At 50.8% G+C, this 19,995-nt stretch overlaps 1 protein-coding gene and 1 non-coding gene across 15 annotated transcripts in view; both read right to left on the reverse strand.

Annotated features, from left to right (window-relative positions):
- Positions 1-19,995, reverse strand: part of CHD3 (chromodomain helicase DNA binding protein 3) — a 25,077-nt gene continuing 5,082 nt past the window's right edge. The window contains exons 3-40 of one of the 14 annotated variants that reach the window (XR_012491982.2): positions 19,459-19,629; positions 19,099-19,223; positions 17,521-17,804; positions 17,163-17,293; positions 16,853-17,003; positions 16,486-16,679; positions 15,927-16,160; positions 15,526-15,729; positions 14,793-15,004; positions 13,960-14,091; positions 13,471-13,570; positions 12,869-13,060; positions 12,502-12,702; positions 12,012-12,149; positions 11,604-11,725; positions 11,277-11,450; positions 11,001-11,142; positions 10,698-10,829; positions 9,963-10,080; positions 9,622-9,746; positions 9,189-9,420; positions 8,726-8,892; positions 8,092-8,269; positions 7,553-7,618; positions 7,018-7,103; positions 6,730-6,863; positions 6,042-6,186; positions 5,704-5,866; positions 5,463-5,581; positions 5,225-5,360; positions 5,013-5,114; positions 4,703-4,834; positions 4,213-4,321; positions 3,884-4,016; positions 3,345-3,540; positions 2,078-2,697; positions 1,710-1,836; positions 1-1,205 (exon numbers count right to left, since the gene is read on the reverse strand). Coding sequence is in view for 13 of the 14 variants with exons in the window: in XM_074319396.2 (XP_074175497.1) it covers positions 965-1,205; positions 1,710-1,836; positions 2,078-2,241; positions 3,299-3,540; positions 3,884-4,016; positions 4,213-4,321; positions 4,703-4,834; positions 5,013-5,114; positions 5,225-5,360; positions 5,463-5,581; positions 5,704-5,866; positions 6,042-6,186; positions 6,730-6,863; positions 7,018-7,103; positions 7,553-7,618; positions 8,092-8,269; positions 8,726-8,892; positions 9,189-9,420; positions 9,622-9,746; positions 9,963-10,080; positions 10,698-10,829; positions 11,001-11,142; positions 11,277-11,450; positions 11,604-11,725; positions 12,012-12,149; positions 12,502-12,702; positions 12,869-13,060; positions 13,471-13,570; positions 13,960-14,091; positions 14,793-15,004; positions 15,526-15,729; positions 15,927-16,160; positions 16,486-16,679; positions 16,853-17,003; positions 17,163-17,293; positions 17,521-17,804; positions 19,099-19,223; positions 19,459-19,629 (5,958 nt within the window). In the remaining variant the exon portion in view is untranslated. Of the gene's footprint in view, positions 1,206-1,709; positions 1,837-2,077; positions 3,176-3,298; positions 3,541-3,883; positions 4,017-4,212; positions 4,322-4,702; positions 4,835-5,012; positions 5,115-5,224; positions 5,361-5,462; positions 5,582-5,703; positions 5,867-6,041; positions 6,187-6,729; positions 6,864-7,017; positions 7,104-7,552; positions 7,619-8,091; positions 8,270-8,725; positions 8,893-9,188; positions 9,421-9,621; positions 9,747-9,962; positions 10,081-10,697; positions 10,830-11,000; positions 11,143-11,276; positions 11,451-11,603; positions 11,726-12,011; positions 12,150-12,501; positions 12,703-12,868; positions 13,061-13,470; positions 13,571-13,959; positions 14,092-14,792; positions 15,005-15,525; positions 15,730-15,926; positions 16,161-16,485; positions 16,680-16,852; positions 17,004-17,162; positions 17,294-17,520; positions 17,805-19,098; positions 19,224-19,458; positions 19,630-19,995 lie in introns of those variants that run through there. The other 13 variants (XM_074319399.2, XM_074319402.2, XM_074319397.2 and 10 more) reach the window with 13 other exon arrangements.
- On the reverse strand, positions 6,459-6,598 carry LOC141569061 (small Cajal body-specific RNA 21). The gene has a single exon (XR_012492455.1).

The raw sequence follows: 19,995 nt of genomic DNA on the forward strand, positions 1-19,995 counted from the left end.
GAAAGGAAAGTATAATTTATATGTACAACCAATAAACCTGATACAGAAGAGGGGATTGGGACAGGCCAGGAGTGGGTGTGAAGAGAGACTGGGAAAGGGGCAGCAAGAAAGTGAAGGGGCAGCAGAGGAAGTGGGGGGTTCGCCATGCAAACTGCCACTCTCCTCAGCCCCTCCTGGGGAGGAGGGTGTGCCCATGTCTTCCCAGCCTGCCCTCCACTATTTTGCTCTGGTCCCAAAGGCAAGGTAGTCCCTTGACTAGGCCCCCTGCCTGATCCACTCAAATTTAGTCAGTATCCAGGCCTTCAGGAGGGAGGGGAGAAGTCCTCCAGGAACCTGGGCCCCAAGGACAGATTGGGGAGCTCCTCTTTGGCTCGAGGGAGTATTGCTCAACCATCACTCTTTGTAGGGGTGGTCCTTGGTCCCTAGGGAGGGGGGAAGATGCCCAACACAAGATGCCAGTACGCAGGAGGTAACTGAGCCAGTGAACGGCGCCTTTATTCTGAGGCTGAACAGCAATTGACTCCCTCCCTTGTAACTGCTCCATCCTCCATTTGGGGAGAGGTAGGGGAAGGAAACATGCAGCCACCCCTCCACTTCCCTTCCTCCCTCTCAGGGCTCATTGTCATCCCTATCTAAAGTCCCCCTCCTTTCTTCAAAGCTCTTTTCCCCACCAGTTTCTAAAGGCCAGGCAACGCTAATCCCCCACTTCTGCATGAGATGGAGCATATACTGCAGGAATAAAGACTGGGGATGCTCCACTTCTTTCCTCCCTACACCCATTTATTGGGAAGCGGTGTATGTTTGGCAGTGGGGGATAAAAGTATTTGGAAGACCCTGCTAACCATCTCCCACCCAGACCTCTTCTCACCAGCAGTCTTCAAAGCGTGGTGGGAAAGGTATGCGGGAGTGGAGAAAGACAATGGGCCCTTGAAGAGAGGAGTTGTTGAGAGAGGCAAAAGGGCTCCTAGCCCAGTGGTGGCCCAAGGGGTGGGGAAGGCGGAGGATTGGCAGCAGGCCCCAAAGCCTGAGCTGGGGGTCGGCCTCGGGCACGGGGCCTGGGTGAAGGGCACGCCTGGGATCCAGTCAGTCGTCTATACAGATCACCTCCCCGGCTCGGGGCTCCTTCCGATCCAGCCCGTCTGACACCAATGCCCCCACCATTTCCTTCTCCTTCTTCACCAGCACTGGAGGGCCGTTGGTGGCGGCTGTTTGGGAAGGGGATAAAGGAAGGGTCAATCCCTAGCTCACTCCCAAACATCACTTTCCAACAATAGTATATTCTCACTTTTAGGTCACTTCATGTCACTTCTGATTGTCCAAGGTAGGGGTGGAACCAGAGAAGAAGGGCAAGAGAAAGATCAGGGTGAAGCCCTCTCCCTGATATTCCCCCTTATGCCACATGATGGAACACATGCGCCAACTCTCACCATACCCCCTTCTCATTTCATTTTGTCTTTTCCCTGAAGTAACCCAGATGGAGGAGCCTCAGGTAAGAGGTACCAAACCACATAACCACTGAAACCTTGGATAAGGTTTTTGATGATGGGAATGGAAGAGAAGTTAAGAAAGGGGTGGGAAGAACAAAGCCCAGAATAACTCCATTTCCTTGGGGTACTTCCAAGGAAATGAGATAGGCTGGAACAGTAAAAGGGTAGCTCAGCAGGGATGAAGCTTGGAAAAAGAGGAATGGGAGGAAGTCATCAGCTGACCTGTGATGAAGGACCCTGCAGGCATCTGGCTGTAATTGGCGCCTGCGGCGGCCAGGGCCCCTACGGGAGCGGCGCTGAAGGCTGCCCCGTACCCCGGAGGTGTAGCGTAGGGACCCGGGGGGAAGGCCTGGAATAGAGAACAAACCCAAGTTAGAGGGTCCACAGTCTGAAAGGAAAGAAGCTGTAGGGGAAATGTTATAGGCCAAACTCCAGACCTACTGAGGTGTATAACATACAGGCATGGAGATTCAAGGGTGAGGAGTGTGCTAGAGCAAGTCATTTTTCCATACAGGATCGGATGGAAGCGTCTACATGTGTGCAGGAGGAGTACCAACAGGGAAAATGGAGTTAGAGGGCAAGGGGGTTACCGGTGTGGGGTGAGGTTCTGTGCCCTTGCTGGCCAGCCGGCTGAGGATGCTGCGCTCGGACATCTGCAGGCGGGCTGCGATGGGGGGTATTCGGGACAGCGTGGCCGGCAGGCGCGTCACGTCCGCCTTCATGTCGCTCAGCAACTCCTCCAGCTGGTTCAGAACTGGGGCCCGGGCCACGGAGAAAGAAGGGCAAGAGAAAGACAGGGAAAGGAAGAGATGGAGCCAGGAAAAGAGACGAGGAGTCGGATGGACAGATAAAGTCAGAAAAAGAGAGCGAGAGGACACAGATGTCAAAGGACCAGAGAAGAAGAAAATGACAGAAGTAGACAGAAAAAGAGAGCAACTCGGGGGTGGGGTTGGTGGGTGGGAGTGTCAGATAAAGAGGGAGAGAGACCAGATCACCACAGAGAGAGATGGAGAGAGAAGAAAGGAAAAGGGAATATGGAGAAAAGGGATAGAGGAGGACATTGGAAGACATGGGGGCGGGGAGTTGTCAGAACATCCCATACTGGAAGAATGATGTTTTGGGGTTGGGGATGATGGGGAGGAAATAGTCAGGAGGCATGGGAGGTGGTAAGTGGTGTCAAAGATTTAAGGATCAAGGCTTTAATAAGTAACTGGGGAGGGAGGTTAGAGGGTCAGCATTACAGATTCAAGGAATTAGAACAGGAATCAAAGGGGCCAGGAGTCAGTCACTACATCACATAAGATTAGATGGTTAGAGGGGTTTGGAATTTCATCTATTATTTTCAAGGTAAGAGGGTTTGGGAGGAACGGTTGAAGGTCAAAGGGAAATTTCATGGGGTAGGGACAGAGGGTGGGACGGTGGTAGTTTCTGCCTAGTGGAGTGAATGAGATGTGAGGAATGTGATTTGTGGGATTAGGGGTAAGGATTTTTGTGGTCTATACACAGGCCAAGGCCCTGGACAGGGTGCTATTAACAGTATGGCAGGCATGTAGGTCAGCGAAGAAGTTCTGCCCTGTAGAGGGGACATGGTACAGTCTCATGGAGTTTTGGGGGCAAAGTCCCTCTATTAGGCACTGATGTGAATGCTATTAGGCATGGATGAGAGCTGGCTGCACAAATCCTAGAGGCTAAAAACCCAAGGGGGTGCCAGGTGGGTCAGAGGTGGGATTAGAGGTCAGAGGGGGTTGGTTCAGAGGGTAAAGGGTTCAGAGGGGTGGGAAGATTTTGAGGGGTGCGGGGTGAAGACTTACGCAGCGTTGTGGGCCCTCCCCCGCGCGGGGCCGCCGCGGCCCTTACCCTTGTGCAGTACGGCGTTGGCTGGCTTGTTCCCCGCCAGCGACTCCTTGGAGAGGTGCTGGTGGCTCTCAGCCAGGCACTCGGCCTCGGCAAAGCGGGCGTGGAGGGCCATGGCGGGGTGCGCCGGCTCCTGCGAGAGGTTCAGGTAGGCCGCCCGCCGAAGCTGCTCCTCAATCACCAGCGCCTGCTCCAGGAGCTGAGGGCATGGGGAGGGGATTAGTGCAAAGATCTGCCAGCAGTGGGCGAGTGGATGGGGATCTGCCAGCAGGGGGCGAGTGGACAGGGTCCACACCTAGCACTGGACACCCACACGGTACTCACTGCTGGTCCAGGACACCCCCAGCTCCCCACCAATACTGACTGATCCCAGCACTGACCCAGATCAGGACCACAGTCCCAAACAGTTTACACTCTGGTCTTGGCCTCAGGTGTCGCCACCATCCTCAAGGTATTAACCTTCCCTACAGTCCAACCAGATCTAGTCCCACCTCTCACCCACGCCCCTCTTCTGCATTGTTTCTTTCATCCCTCATCCTCACCTTGAATCTCCGGGCCAGAAACTTATTTTTCATCTCCAGAAAGTTCCCCTTATTGGCTTCAGTTTTAAATGGCTCATTGATAATGGCAAACTGAGCATCATTCTGGATGTCCTGCCATCGTGCGTAGCCATGGCTGCCGATGAAGGAAGGGAACCATCAAGGAATTTAACAGGGCTGGGCTGGGCTGTGAACACTTCTGCCTTCTGGCCTGATCTCCCCAAAGTGGGGCACTGTTCCCCCCCTCCCTGCACGTGGACTCCTTCTCTGTAATGTCCTTCTCTCCAGGTTAACAGAACCTTTTTTCCCCTTGTATTTGTATTAAAGGATACAGGACAATCCCAGCCAGAAGCCAATAGTCATGTCTTCGGTGCCAGATCTCATTGAGTTTCCCCGAGGAAATAGCTGCCCGTTCCTCATTCTGCCACAGTGTGTGAAGCTCTGAAAAGAGAATGGAAGATAGATGAGGCATCAGGAGTTTTTAAACCACATCCAACCCAACAGACAGGTATAGATGAGGGAACTGAATAGTGGTAAAGGACTAAGGGCTCTTTAAGGTGAATAGGGCAAGGTTAGGTTAGGGACAACAGTAGTTACAAACAAGGTTCAAGTTAGGATTAAGAATCAAGGTAGAATTAAAGACAACTCTGGAGTTAGGAATATACTAAAGGAGGACGGAGGGCAAGGAGTAGAGATGCATGTACCATTTCATTGGCAGTTACTTAGAATTAAAGGTAGCAGGAAATCGCAGGCAAAATGAGAAACCCCATGAGGATGAGCAAATCCCAGAGAGGAGCAGGTGGCAGTGAGACCCCCTCCCACCTGTGAAGCCACCATCTGCGATATTGAACATGAACCGCGGCTTCTCTGCCTTCTCCTCACGTCGCCCATTGGACCGTGGCTCGTCTCGAGGAGGACCAGGTCGAAGCTCTCGGTCCCCTTTTACATCTTCTGCTAGGGTAGATGGGCAGAGCTCAAACCTCAGGACAGTCTCCTCCCAGGCCCCAAGACTACTCCCTGTACTGTACTGGCCCTTGGAACAACTACCCACCCAGGACCCAGGCAGTTGGTCCCCCAGACTCCACCTCCCAATTCCCTCAGGGACCCAGGGTCCAGTCCTTCCACCCATTACCTCTCTTGCCCAAATCCCCCGTTTCCCCCTCCGGCCTCTCCCTGTGTTCCTGTCCATCCAATGGCTTCTCCTCCCCCCTCTCTCCTGGCGTCGACTCTGTGGCTGTGGGAAGGGGTAGGGGACAGGAGAGAGGATGTCACCCTCATTCCTTGACCCCAGAAGAGGGCACCCCCAAGTTCTAAGCCCATCATCCCCTAAGGCCATGCACCCACCTGACTTCTCTCTGTCCCCCCGGTACCCAGGTTCAGGCTCCATCTCTCCAGGTACCCCTGGCACCTCATCCTCTAGAGGAATCTTCCTTGGCTCTAGTCGCTCTCCGAACGATAGGGCTGGGCTGGGGTTATCAGCCTGGAAGAGAACAATGGGTGGGGATGAACTGGAGAGCTCCCAGATACCTGGCCTCCAAGATTCACCGTTCCCTCCCCTCAGGGAAGTCAAGTAGCCACACACCTCTGTCTCTATCTTCTCCCCAGTTTTGCTATTCTTCTCTGGCTTCTCCTGGTTTTCAGCTTCATCCTTCTCAAGTGGTGTCCTCATGCCATCTCCTTTCTCACTTGGAGCTGGAGTAGCTACAGGGGAAAGGCAGAGTGAAGAAGGTGTAAACTTCCCACTGTGACCCCCATCCCTCGGAGTCTAGCCCCTTCAGACAACGGCCTCATCTCCATCTCTCCCACCATCCTGACCCAATTACCAGGCTTAGAGGTGCAAGGACTGTTTGTAGCGGAAGCCTCAGGGGTTGTAGGAGATGTTTTAGTAGGAGAGGAAGCTCTGGAGGAGCGCTTCGAGTCAGCACTGGGGTCGGGCATCAGCTCAGGCATCGACCAGCGCCCATTGATGTGCTCAAACTCCTGTACCTGAGGGGGGAGGGGGAGCCATAGAGACAGGGGGCAGCTCCAGGCACTGGAATCACAGGAAGCTCAAGTCCTGTCCCATCTCGCACCAGCCTGAGTCTGGAACTCAGGGATGCAGGGCAGAGAAAAGACAGGGCCAGGTGGCCAGCTTGACTCTTGGTGACAGAAAGACTGATACCTTCTTCTTGACGAGAGACATGACTCCAATGCGGGTCAACACTTGCTGGCGACTCAGGCCCTCCCGAGGGACCCCGTCAGCAAACGTTTCAGAGCCATCTGCTCCGGGCTCACAAAGATGGCGCATGAACAAAGACACATAGGCCCTAAGGAGCATGGGGGTAGAAGGCGGGTTAGGAGAGCCTTAGGAGAGGCACAGGGATTACTGAACTCCTCAACCCTGAACTCCCTGAGTGCCTCCAGGGGTCCTCCCCTGGGCCTCTCAATCTCGCCATGATCAGCCCTCCAACTGCTAACCCGTCTGCCCCTCCCCTTGTGCTTCCACTGTCTCCTTGGCTTTGGTACTTTGGTCAAAGGCCCCATCAGTCAACTCTTCATCCTTTCCACCAGCTCCCATGCCTGGTTTTCATGGTCAAGTAAATGTAAGGCGAGGACAATCCAGGTGAGGCACCTTTCTTAACCACCTCTCCCATGGGGAAGGAAGCCCGGTCTCTCTACTCTCGGCTCGTCTGAGGGGAGGTGGGGAAGGCTGAGCCCACCCCCCAGGAAATCGAGCCAGAACTATTGTATGGCAGGGAGCGTGATGATCAGTTGAGTAAGGTCACATCATATGGTGGCCAAGAGGAAGAAGGTAATGCCCAAAGCTCTTACCCTTTCATCCAACTCAGGCCCGTATCACCCACACTCACTTGAACTCCTTCTCCGTCTTGCCTCTTAGGTCCCGCACCAGCCACTGAGTGGTGAAAGCATCCTGTGGTGGCATCCCCCAGCGCATGACAGCATTGAGGAAAGCCTTCCGCTGACGGGTATTGAACCCCAACACCTGAGGATAGGGGTGAGAAGGTGAGAAGGGAGTGGGTGATGATGTCCAGGGATCTCATATCTCGATCCTTTGTCCCCTCAGTGACTCAGTTTCCAACCCCCCAGCTTTCACTCTCTCCTTAGGGAACTCTCAGGAGCCTGGGCCCAGCTCTCACCTCAATGTTGCCCCCAACTCGAGCCAGCAGTGGAGGCAGTGGCTTATCCTTTTCATTCCGGAGCTGCCTCTTTGACTGTCGACGCCCTGGGTGGGGGTGACCCAAGTTAGTAGATCCACCACCTCCTCCACCCCTCAGTCCTTCCCAGCACCCCATTCCCACAAGATATAGAACTCAGGGAAGGCCCGTGTCATGTCTGAGGCACTTCTAATTTTCTTCCAAGCACTTTCAGAACTACTAACTCAGTAGTGCTAAAAGAATCAAATCATAGTAAAAAAATTAGAAGCCAAGTATTTGATGCAAGCAAGATGACTGATGGGAATGTAAAATAATGTGATCTTTCTTGATCGCTCATCTAGGCATCTAAGCCTGCAGGGTTATATTCTCCAAATTTTAACAGTGGAGAGATGATGGGCATTTCTTCCTTTTTGCTTATCTGCAGTCTACTTTCTCTACAAAAAAGCATTATATAAAAACAGTGGGCTTCAAGGACAATGAGGGGAGGAGTAGTAGAAAGTCAGAAAACAGATGCTACCTTCAGGACGTTCATCAAAGTCTTCATCCTCCTCTTCTGATCCCACTGAGTACTCTGACTGGTTGTCTGCAAGGGGAAAGGGCTCAGTGGCCAGTGAGCGCTCCCTGCACAAGGCCCTGCCAGGACTCTTTCTGCCTGGGTGCCTCCACTTGGAGACTTCCGTATCTTCACTCTGGCCTTCACCCTCCTGGGGATGCTGGATGACTGCCCGCAATCTTGACTCTGGGGCCATATATTCTGAACCATGTCCCCTCACCTCCCACCTTGTCTCTGGGCACCTCCTGAATCCTGTGTAACCTGCTCTAAAGAAGGACTCCTGGGTGTCCACAAGAGCCCCCCCACAATCACCAGATAGCTTAGATTGCCTGCAAACCCACCTGGCCTCCAGGCAGCAACTACTGATCCTTCTTAATCTCTTTCCCCTTTAGCAGGGAAGGCCCTGACCTCTAGGCCTGTCTTTCCTGCTACACGCCCGCAGCCTTCAGGCCCCTCCTCAGCACTCTGAGCTTCTCAGTTCCTGTATTGGGGGCAGTCCCCACCTTGGTCCTCCTGAGCAGCATCATTGTAGTTAACTTGCTTGCGAACCCGCTTGCCCTTGCCAAGATTCCGGGCTAGGTCTTCCTGCTGTTGCTCATAGTGATGCCTCAGCAGCTTCTCCCAGTAGTCAGGATCCACGTTCTCCTCCTGCTTGATGATCTCTCGTTCGATCTCCTCAATCTGAAGGGCAGCAGAATGAATGGCGGCAGTCTCCTCCCCACCCAGTCCTTCCACCTCCTGCCTCCTACATCTCTTAAACTCTGCATGAATTTTCTGGACACTGCACATTTGCCTTTTCCTTATCTCTTACCCGCAATATGCTTCTCCAACCTTGCTAATCCCCTTTTCTAAATCTCTCCTCTAGTGCCCTCTGTGTCCCTCTTGTTCTGACTCAGAAGGTACCCTTCCATGTTTATTGGTGCTTTCTGGGCCTAAGTCTTTCTCCAAAGTCCAGTTTCACCCATTATATCAAGAAGTTGTTTGCAGTCCACTACTGCTCTTTGCTGGACTCTATCTATGGTAAGAGAGTAGACAGAAAAACAAGAGGAAGGGGGACTCCTCCTATTTCGAGGTCTGGTAAGACACTGCCCTTCAGAGACAGCCTAGGACAGACAGCGCCCAGCCCCAGCCTCTCACCTTGTCTTCCTCCCGCACCACATACTGGGCCACCTTGAAAGAACTGAGATATTCGTTCATGTTCTGCACATCGGTGTCCTCAGTTGCATCCTGGTTCCGGTCCAATAGCCGAGCAATGGCCTCATTGTCATAATGAATCACACTGCTGTCCTCTTCCTTATTCTCCCCTGGTGGAGAGGGGGATATGAGGGAATTCTGAGTTCCAACCAGAACGTTGGGAAGAACTTTAGAAAGATCACAGGAAAGCGTTCTACTCTGCTTCCCTTTCATGGGAGCTCTGGAGAAGGCGCTTTTCCTGGAAGTCTATGTAGAGATTCGCTGTTGTTTTCAATCCTACATGTAAAGAAAGAGGTGGACCTTCCTCCACACACTACACAGAAGTTTTTCTTCAAGGGCTTCAGGAGAGAAATACTCAGATGAAAGCAGGGGCCTGCTTTCAGGGAATTGCAGAAAAAGTTCTCACCCTCGTTTTCATCCTTAAATAGTTCCTCAGTGCCAAATTTGAGGATGTCATCCAGCTCCTGCTTAGACATGGAGCCCGCTTTGGAGCCCAGCCCAGGCCGTACCACCAGATGTGTCAGCATCATCTTTCTCTTGGCCACTTGTGTGATTCGCTCTTCCACTGATGCGCGAGTCACAAACCGGTAAATCATCACTTTGTTGGCCTGGCCGATCCGATGAGCACGGCTAAAGGCCTGCAGGGGTGGGCGAAAGTGGGGATGGGCCAAGGGAGTGGCAGGGAAGACACCACCCACACGCTCAGGAAAGGAAGCTGGCAAGGAAGGGTCTTCTATCGCCCAACAGACTTATTTCTGACCCCAGAACACAACACCCTCCTCCGTGAACCCGTGTGTCCTTGCCAAATGGTACAGGAGCTCCAGGAGGCGAGTTCCCACCTGGATGTCATTATGGGGGTTCCAGTCAGAATCGAAGATGATGACAGTGTCAGCAGTGGCCAGATTGATGCCCAAGCCCCCAGCTCGGGTGGACAGGAGGAAGCAGAATTGCTGGGCCCCAGGAGCTAGAGGTGAGAATTAGGAAACCAGGCTTGTCGTGTAGCCAGCAATTCTGTCTACCTGCTCCTAGATGTTTCCTGACTACAATCAAACAAGTCCCCAACTCAAAAGCCCAAGTGGCTAATATCTTCCCAGGCCAGCCCCGTCCCAGCCCAGGGACCTAAGTGCAGGTTTCTTGGGTTTCCCATACCCAGCAGGGACCAAGGCATCTCGCCTCTCACCATTAAATCGATCGATGGCCTCCTGCCTCAGGGCACCAGTGATGCCACCATCAATGCGCTCATACTTGTAGCCTTCATAGTCTAAGAAGTCCTCTAGCAAGTCTAACATCTTGGTCATCTAGAACAAGAGAAAACAAAGGAGTCTATAATGATGAAGCAGTGGGGTGGGCCCTGCCGGTTCTATCCCTTTACTTTCCTCAACCCCAATCCTCACACTTGCACCCATGCCCTGTCCTATGCTCCCCGGGTGCTGCCTCCCCTACCCCAGCTCTTTCTCATTCCACATTCTTGTCATATTCTCTTGATTTAAGATCATTTCTCTTAAGGCAGAGGTTCTTCTGAGACCCCTGAAAAGGTTTCAAACAAATCTATGAGCCCCATGAAAATCTGTACACAACTGTGTAATTGTATGTGCAACTTTTCTGGAGAATGGATCCATAGCTTTCATCAGATTTCCAAAAGGTCTGTGCTCTCCTCCCTTCCCCAATAAGATTAAGGAATAGTACCAGTCCCCAGAAACCTCCTTGAGAGGCAGATGGCTCACTCTCCCCCTTCTCTCCATCTAGCTTAAAAGCTGGACTATACCTTCCAAAGAACAGGGATCAGAAGCCAAGAGGAACTTAGCTATACCAAAAACTCTTAAGGATGTACTCTCCTAACCTCATACCATGGCAGCCACAGGAATGAGGTAAGGGATTAGTCTGATGGTGAGAGTGAGCTACGGGGCTGGGTCACCTGTGAGAAGATGAGCACTCTGTGTCCTTGCTCCTTCAGCTTCCGTAGCATCTTCTGCAGCAGCATGAGCTTCCCAGATGCCTTAATAAGTGCCCCACCCTCATAGGCCCCACTGGGGAGTTTTGGGGACTCCTGAAAAGAAGGAAGCAGAAAGGAGGACGAGAGGGTCAGAAAATGTGCCCCCATATTTACCCTTCTCAGAAATCCAATCCCTGGCCTCACAGCCCAGCTTCAGTTCTGTGCTCAACTCCTCCCACTTTTAGAAAGCCAGGCATTGACTCAGTTTCCAGCTCTTGTATCTACCATAGCAGCCACAGGAAAGAGGTATGGATGGTTGCAGCACTTCTTAAGATCCATCATGATGTTGAGCAGCGACACTTGGTTCCCACCGCCTCGGGAATTCAAGGCCTCAAAATTTCGAGTCAGGATATACTTGTAGTATTTCCTAAAGACCAGAGTGGGGCATATAAAAGACATAATAAAGGAAGCGGTTACCATGTCATGCTTGGTCACCTACTCTTGGAAAGCTGCCACCAAATCCCCAACCCATAGTCCAGATTAACCCGTCTTGCATCTCACTTCTGCATGGGGCTTAGCTCCACTCGAACGATGAGCTCTGTCTTGGCTGGCATGTTCTTAAAGACATCAGCCTTGAGCCTACGTAGCATATGTGGCCCCAGTAAATCATGCAGTTTTTTAATCTGGTCTTCTTTGGATATGTCAGCAAACTCCTCCAGGAAGCCCTCCAGGTTGCTAGTAGTCAAAAGGAAATAAGGAAATGAACAGCTGTCAGGTTTTGCCCCTGACCTCAGACTCTATTCTTCATTTCAGATCAATCCTCCACCCACTTATCTTCTCAGCCCCTCCACCTCTCATCTCTCCAGACTACCCTAGTGAGCCACTTACTTAAATCTCTCTGGGGTGAGGAAGTTCAACAGATGGAAGAGCTCCTCCAGATTATTTTGCAATGGAGTCCCTGTCAGCAGCAACTTATGATCTATCTTGTAGCCATTGAGGACCCTGAAAAACTAGAAAATGGGGCAAAGAAAGGCAAGAGAAAGGGCCAATCAGTGGCAAGTGATTGGCCCACATTATCAACTTTTTCCTGCCTCCAGCTTCCATTTCCTTTAGGATCAGAGGCCCCAGACCCTAGTTTTCTCCCTCTTCCAACCTGGACTTCTCCCCAGAGCTTCCCAGGCATCCTGCCTCCCAGACTATAGAGTCCCTGGAACTTTTTAAAAATGAAGGCAAGTAGGAGTGCTTGCCTTCATTTTAAACAGTCTCAAGTTTCTGAGGTCTGGGTATCTCACTCACCTTGGACTGGTTGTTTTTGAGCCGATGGGCCTCATCTACCACGAGGCAGGCCCAACGGATGGAGCCAAGTGCTGCCTGATCAATGGTGATCAGCTCATACGATGTCAGGAGAACGTGGAACTTCACCTGTGCCTCCCTCTGCCGATACAATCATTGTCCATTTGGCTGCTACCTGATACCCAAGCACCTCCACCCCCATTCTGTGCCCACCCTCTCCTGACCATGATTGCCAAAGGGAGCCAGCTGGCGAGCCTCCAACTTTGACTCCATGCAAGGATTATTAAACATGGCCCTCAAACTTCCATCACATGATCCATGTACACCTCTGGGAGTGCTTGCTACATCTCCAGGATTGAAGTGCAGAGGTGTGAGGGTGGGTAAAGGAAAGGAGGGAGAAAGCCGAGTGGGGAATAAAGGAACTGAAATCCTGGTTGGGGCAAAGAAATGACAGATTTGAGGGTCTTAGAGAATATGAGGCAGAGGCGCTTACCTTCATCTTAAAAGCTTTCTTGCCACCTTTGATGGCGTTGTCTTCAAAGGAAAACTCATTCTCACGAATGATGGCCCGGCTGTCCTTGTCACCCGTGTACGTCACCACATAGAACTTGGGTGCCCACATCTGGAACTCCCGCTCCCAGTTAATGATGGTAGAGAGTGGGGCACTCACCAGGAAAGGACCTTTTGTGTGGCCCTGGGATTCGAGGGTAAAGGGGACCATTAATCCAGGTTGAATATCTCAGTCCCCTGCCTGCCACGCCCTCCCCCCATCCTCTGCCCTCATCCTCCACTCCCACCTTCCCCAGTCCAGGCTAGGCCTCAGCCTGGCAGTCCCTCTCAGGGGCCCTAGAATTGAGCACCTCCTTATAGAGTGAGTAGAGGAAGACGATGGTTTGTATGGTCTTGCCCAGCCCCATCTCATCAGCCAGAATGGTGTCAGTGCCCTGGGCCCATGAGAAGCGTAGCCAATTCAACCCTTCCAGCTGATACATGTGCAGTGTGCCTCCAGTGGCTGTGATAAACCGTGGCTGAGTCTCATATTTCACTGTAGGCTGTAGAGTCAAGAAGTCAGAAAGCTCAAGAGAACTGTCAGCTGCTCCTCTGGTCTTGGTCTCCTCCTCCCTCTTCCCTGGCACTGATACCAAGTTGGATTACAATTCCCTCTACAATAGCCTGAGCTTATGAAGGTTCTAGTTTTCAGTCCCTCCCCTTTATTCCTTAAAACAAGACCGAGCAGCATCATGGAGAAGGCAACTGGTGGAAGAGCCCTGTGTGCTGCTTTCTGGTGGCTCTCACTTTTATGCCAAAATTCCTAGCCACTCTTGGAGCAAGGCTGAATACTGAAGGAAGAGCTACTGTTCAAAGAGGTTGCTGAAACTGGGAAGTTCTACCGGTAGCGCCGGGGAAATATTCAATCACCATAGCTCCAGAAATGGGACAAAGGTCAAGGAAGAGGACTTACGTCATTAGTAGGAGAACTGGGAGGCCCATCACCCTGTAGCTCCTTCTTCTTCTTCTTATACTTGCGGGGCTGGGCGGGGTCCTCCCCCATAATTAGTTCCCTGAGAAAAGAGTGGGTCTGAGTGAGGCCTGGTCTTTGACAGCCCCTCCCTCTTCTGAACCCACTCCAGAGCTATCTCCTACTTTCCATAACCTAGATTTTTCTCACATTTCCTTTCTCCCAGACTCTTTATCCTCAGCCCTTGAGTTTCACCTCTACAGCTAACCCTCCCTACTCCTGAGCATCCTCTGCTTCATTACTCAGGGTAAATCTTATCTCTCTTCCCTATACTGCCTCTTTACCAATCCCACCCCAAACAACCCAGCCTAGCCACCCAATGCTCTAAATTCTAGATCGGGTCTGTCCCTACTGTAGCTACTTTTATGCTGGAGGTTTAGCTTTCATGCCCCTATCTCAGACTCCCTCTGACTCACGACATGGCTCCCTCACCGGTGTCTCCAGTAGCTTTGCTTATGGTCTTCATATTCAGGGATGTTCATTTCATCTTCCTCCCAGGTGGACTGGTCATATGGCAAGTCCCTCCATTTTACTAGATAGTGGTAATTCCCCTTTTTATCCACACTGTGGGACAGGAGAAGAAAAACAATATGGATCACACGTAGGAAGAAGTCATGATAAACACAATTATCAGCAAACACAAAGAATTTGTCACGTAATCCTCAATGGTGGTCCATTAGAAGAAAGTTTAGAATGGCTGAAGTACTACCTTAACTTTTTCGGGATGGCTTCCTAAAAACCAACTCTCACAACACTCCCCTGGGTTCAACATACTTTGTCCATCCAATCAGTATTTGCTAAGCATCTATTATGTGCCAGGCACTAGTAATTCAGCAGTGAACAAAACAGACAAATGACCCTATTCTCATGGAGCTCATATTCTACTGAGGAAGGAAGGCAGCAATGAAACAGAAAAATAAATATACAATTTTAGGTAATAATAAGTATTATGAAGAAATAAACACAAGAAACACTGGTCTGAATGAATCATGTTTTTCGTATTTTGTTTTCATGCCCCGATCCCCAGACCTGTGTCATGTGTTATGCAATTAGAGATTAGAGAAAGCGATGATAAGAGTCAGTGCTGGGCTGGTTTCTCTCATCCCCACATAGGAAACAAGGCCAGAAGGGCTGGGGCTACAACAGGAGTTGTTCAGTTAAGTCAATTATTTGATTAATCAACAAATACTAACATAGGGCCATAACCGCAACAAGAAGAGTGGCATACCCCAGGACCAAGGCCTGCCTATGGACCAAGAAATCACCTGTGGTTGATAATACGGTGGACGGTCATCCACTCTGGTTTGATGCCAAAACGATAGTACTTCTCCTCCATCTCGGCATAGTGCGGATCTTTCACCTTGCGCTTGTCACTCTTCCCATCGTCCTCACCAGAGCCATAGTCCAGGGGTGGGGGCTCATCCATGTCATTCTTCCGTTGGTAGTTTCGGTACATTACCAAGTGGAAGATTTCCAGCTGTTGGGGAACAGAGGAAGGAGGGAAGAGATAGTTCCACCATCCAGAGGGGACAAGGGAATAGGGAAGAGGCCAGCAGAAGGAACAATATGGGAAAGGGAGCTATGAAAGAGGTGGGATGAATAATAAAGCCAAAGTAGGAAAATGAATACAATGAAACAGAACAGAGTCAGGACGTGGGTGGGGATGTAACATGCAAAAGGAGGCAGGGGATAGCTTTACTAAGATTGGGAATATTGGTAAAACATGGTTAAACATAGATAAGGAAAGAGATGGAATTAAGAAAGGCCATGTTATATTTAAGGGAAGAAATCTTATGAAGACTGAGGGAAAGGGGACTAGAGACCAAGAGAACCACATATGGAAACTAAGGACGTAGGTGTGGTATGAGGGCTAGCAGCCTAAAGTGAGGGAAAGCAAAAACTGCATGGAAGACCAGAGAATAGAGGGGTAAGGGAGAGTGAGAATGGCAGTGAATGGGGTCACACGAGAGGGGGAAAGGAAGAGGCCCTTGTATGTACCTGAAGCTCCTTGGCCCAGGAGCAGTGCCAGTATGACAGTCCTACCCACTTGACAAAGAATTCTCGCTCTGATCTGCCTTGAAGAGGACGAGGAGGTGGGGCATCTGGATTCCCATCTGCCTGTGGGGGGGCTGGCATTGCCACTGGGGGCTCCCCCCATCGCCAATGCAGGATCTTCTGCACACGGCCTTTCAGCACAGGACACTTTGGGATGGACAAACACGAGGAGGAAGAAAGAAAGGCAGAAAGAGCCCATCGTTAGAGTGGGGGGTGGGGGCGTCCCACAAGGGAATCAAAGACTAAGTGTGGGGGAAGAGCAGAGAAAGAGTTGGACATTTGGGCCCCAGAAATGGGGAAGGAATTGGGGCTGACAGTAAACACTGAGAGATGGGTACACTCACTGTGCATCGGGGACACAGCCATTCACCGTTGGGGATGTCAGGCAGGGGTGGGTTCAGACAATGAATGTGGTAGGAGGAGATGCAAGCATCACAGCACAAGAGCTCCCCACCATCCTTGCACACGCGGCAGTATTCCATGTGATCGTCTTCTTCCTCCTTCTCCCCTTCTTCCTCTCCTTCCTCTTCATATTCTTCCTCCTCCTCCTTAGCCTCCCATTGTACCCCCTCCTTCTCCTGGGGGGCCAAGGGCAGACATAGAGACAGATGGAAGAAAGGAAATAAGGAGTGAGACTGGAAAATCGAGGCAAAGACAGGACACCTAAATCCTAGAAGTGCAGAGGAGACTGGTGGGAATGAAGTTTTTGGAAATTTCAGTTTCCAAAAATGTTGATTCGGGGGGCAAAGGGATGGGGAAAGGAACAAACAGAATCCTGGTCACTTAAAACATGTTACTGAGAAGCCCAGGCCATCTAGGGGTAGGAAGAGGACAACTGGAACCAAGCTGGAAATAGATGGGTAGGTCCCTGAGGGCTGTAAGATGCTGGCACCAGGTACTCACACAGTGGGGGCAACTCCATTTGCCCTCAGGAGCCCGGTCAAGCTCAGGATCAAGGCAGACGAGGTGGTAGGCACGAGGGCAGGTGTCGCACAGAATAATTTCCCCACCCTGCTGGCACACCTCACAGTAATCCTGGTGATCCGTCTCGTAGCCATCAACCTCCTCCTCCCCGGCCACTGCAGGACAGCCCAGGACTGTCATACACCCCAGTGGAGGCCAAGGGAATAGAGAGAAAGAAAGAGAGAGGGATTGGGGGAGGAGAGAGAGAAGGGTTGAATAAAGAAATCAAAATTGAAAATAAGAAAGACAACGAGGGAATAAGAGGAGAGCAGACAGACAGGATCACACACAGCTAACACCCCCTTACCTTTCTTCTTTTTCCTTCCTGGCCGGCCTCTCTTTAGTTTCTTGGTTCGGATAGGGCCATCAGGCCGGCCTGAGGCACTGTGGACACTACCACTGTCCAGATCTGACTCCTCGGCCTCTGCTTCAGGGCCCTCATCACTCTGAAAAACATACTGTCCATAGCCCAGTGGCTGTCAGGGAAGCCAACTTGATTCCACTCGCCTCCCCAAGCCTTTTGCTCCCGCTCCAGCTTCCCTCATGTACCCTGTGTCTGTACCCCCAGCCCATGACCCACCCCCCAGGTATATAGCGAATAGGGAGGGGCCACTCACTGAGCCTCCCTTCTTCCTCTTGCCAGCCAGCAGCCCTAGTTTGATTTTGAGTGGTGCCATCTTCTTTCCCCGAAGCTTCTTGCGTCCATCAGGTACTCTGGGGCTCTTACTCCGCCTCTTATGGCCTGGACCTGAATGAAGAGGGGCGGTGAGGGAGAAAGAGCAGAGGTCATGACATCCTAGAGTAATAATGGACGTCACAGGGTCCTCAGAACTCCTCTCTAGGGGCTACGGTTTCACTGAGAAAGCATTTCTCCTGAAACAATCAGGGCTGAGAAGACAAACAAGTTCTAGACTATAATTTGAGACCATGAGGTTTGGAGGGTGGGGTGACAGTTGTTCAAAGAGGGTTTCTTACCTTTGCCCTCTTTGGTTTTGGCTCTTCGGATGGGTGGGGGCTGAATATCAGTAGCAGGGGGCGTTGGAAGGGTGGGGGGTCCGGGCGGTGCTATGGGGGTGGCCGGTGAGACAGCAGCTGACACCTGCTCAGCTACAGCTGCAGCCGCTGCTGCGGCCGCTGCTGCGACAGCAGCTGCCGACCCCTTGAAGGGGTTATTGGCGCTGAACTCTCTCCACTTGGCCCCAAGGATGGTCATCATCTTAGACATTGGGATCTTAGGATTCTTCTTAGCAATTAGGGGCCTGTAAATATAGAAGCAGAAGACTCGAACCCTTCACAGATGGTCTGGGAATACTGCCATTTCCCCTCATCAATTAAGTCTATGTGCAAGCTAGGACTCCTGAGCAGTGAAAATATGTCCTATTAAGAATAACATCAATTTAAAAATAAATTAAAAGTTTTTTTAAAAGATTAAAAAAAACAACAGGAAAAGTATTAAAAAACAGAAGCAAAATAAAATTTAAATGCACAGAAGATAAAAAAGGATACCACAAAAAAATGACATTAATAAAAATGCTTAACTTTCGAATACCACTTGACTGTTCATAAAAGTTTCACATACGTTATATCTTATTTCATCCTCACAATAATACTATGAGTTGTTATGATTCTCTGCATTTTTCTAAGTTCCATGGGCCCTGATGAAGGGACCCATCAGGGGCCATGCTGGTCTGCTCTGTGGTGGGGTATTAGGCTCTTGTGGGGCACAGGTGACCATGGTGCTGACAAAAGCACTGTCTTTAGCAGTGAGGTAGGTGAGATAACTGTACTAATGACAGCTACCAGGTACTGAATGCTCCCCAGGAGCCATGCGCTGACTGTACTGGAGTTTCCATTTATTACCTCTTCAAATCCCCACAAGGCCCCTACAAGGTACGTACTATGATATCCCTATTTTACAAACGCAAAACTGAAGATCAAAGAAGTAAGTTGCCCAAAGTGATACCAGGACCTAAACCTCAGCAGGCTGCCTCCAGAGTACTGAATTGCCCTTAACGTGCCTGTTCCCCAAAAGGCATCTCTGCTATTCTCTACTCTACTTGGGAGCCACTGAAGCTCAGGTCCTGCCACCAGCAACGCATCCTCCGTTATTACCGGGGCCTAAGGAAGGGGCAAAGAATTTGGTAACTGAGCAGAGGAAACTGGGGAATGCTAACGTTCTCTCTCAGCTCATCTATGACTCAGAGAAGTTATGCAGGGGAAACTGGAACTTTTTGGAGCAGGGAAGGCCATCAGTCCTTACTATGTTCTGTCACTAGAGCATTTTCTAACCTAGCACTGGAATTATCACACACACACACACACACACACACACACACCACCACCACCACCACCACCCCACCCCCCAGTGAAGGGTTCCTGTCCGTGGATCCTTAGAAGTCCAGGAATTCCCTGAAATGACATGTGGAATTTTGTGTGTGTGTGCTGTGAATTTCTCTGGAGCTGTTTCTTAATTTTTATGAGACTCCAGAGGCGTCTAAGGCCTCCCCAAAATAAAAAGTGTCTGTTCTCAAGGACTCTCCAGTCCCACCGCACCTCATGAACTGGCTAAAGGCTTTGTAGTTGGTGAGTGTGTGGTAATCCTCCTCAGAGTACACATGCTCCACGTCCTCTAGGCCCCAGGTCAGAAGCAGAGTTGCCGATGACTTCTGTTCTACCTGCTGGGAGAGACCAGGCTTCAGTGAGGTGAGTTCTTCTCAGCCCCTATCCTCGGCCTTCTACATGTCCTCTACCTACCCACCAACTTCCCCGGGCTTTCTGCTTCAGGCTCCATGCTTCAGCCCAATCCCACCTCACCCATTATAGCCTCTCTACTTAGCACCCACTTCCCCCTCTCCCTCCTCATGCCTGTCTTTAATACTGATTTTTCCCGCCTTACTCCTTAATTCTACTCACCTTTTGTCCTCCATCTCCCTCCCCCTTTTTCCGCCGCTTTGTCTTCTTCTCCTTTTTTTCTCGATGCTTCCGTCTCCTTTTCCGACCTGGTCCGGTTCCATATTCACTGCCTCCACTCTCTGACTTCTCCCGGTACTCATCTCGCTCAGAGCCAAATTCCTCCTCACTGTCCTAAAGGAGAAAAATAAAAATAACATTCCTTCAGCCCTACCACGTGCCAAGAACTGTTCTTAGCATAAAAACACACATTATCTCTTTTAATCATCACGATAATTCTGTAAGATAGTAACTAATTTATTTTTATCCACTTTTTTTTTGCAGATGAGGAAACTGAGGCACAGAGAGCTAAATAAATTGCCCAAGACGACAGAGTACTGCTGGGCTCCGAATTCACACAGTCTGCCTCCATAGCCTGTGCATTCAACTGCTTCTCTCTGCTGCTAAGGCAAGTCATGTCAAAAACTGGGCTCTTCACTAGGTTAGTAGTGCGTGAGGTTAAGGTCCCACATCTGTGAGATACAAGCCAACAAGAGGGGG

The sequence above is a fragment of the Rhinolophus sinicus genome, chromosome 12 (assembly GCF_057876585.1).
Source record: "Rhinolophus sinicus isolate RSI-liver-muscle chromosome 12, RSI-T2T, whole genome shotgun sequence".
Classification (NCBI taxonomy): domain Eukaryota; kingdom Metazoa; phylum Chordata; class Mammalia; order Chiroptera; family Rhinolophidae; genus Rhinolophus; species Rhinolophus sinicus.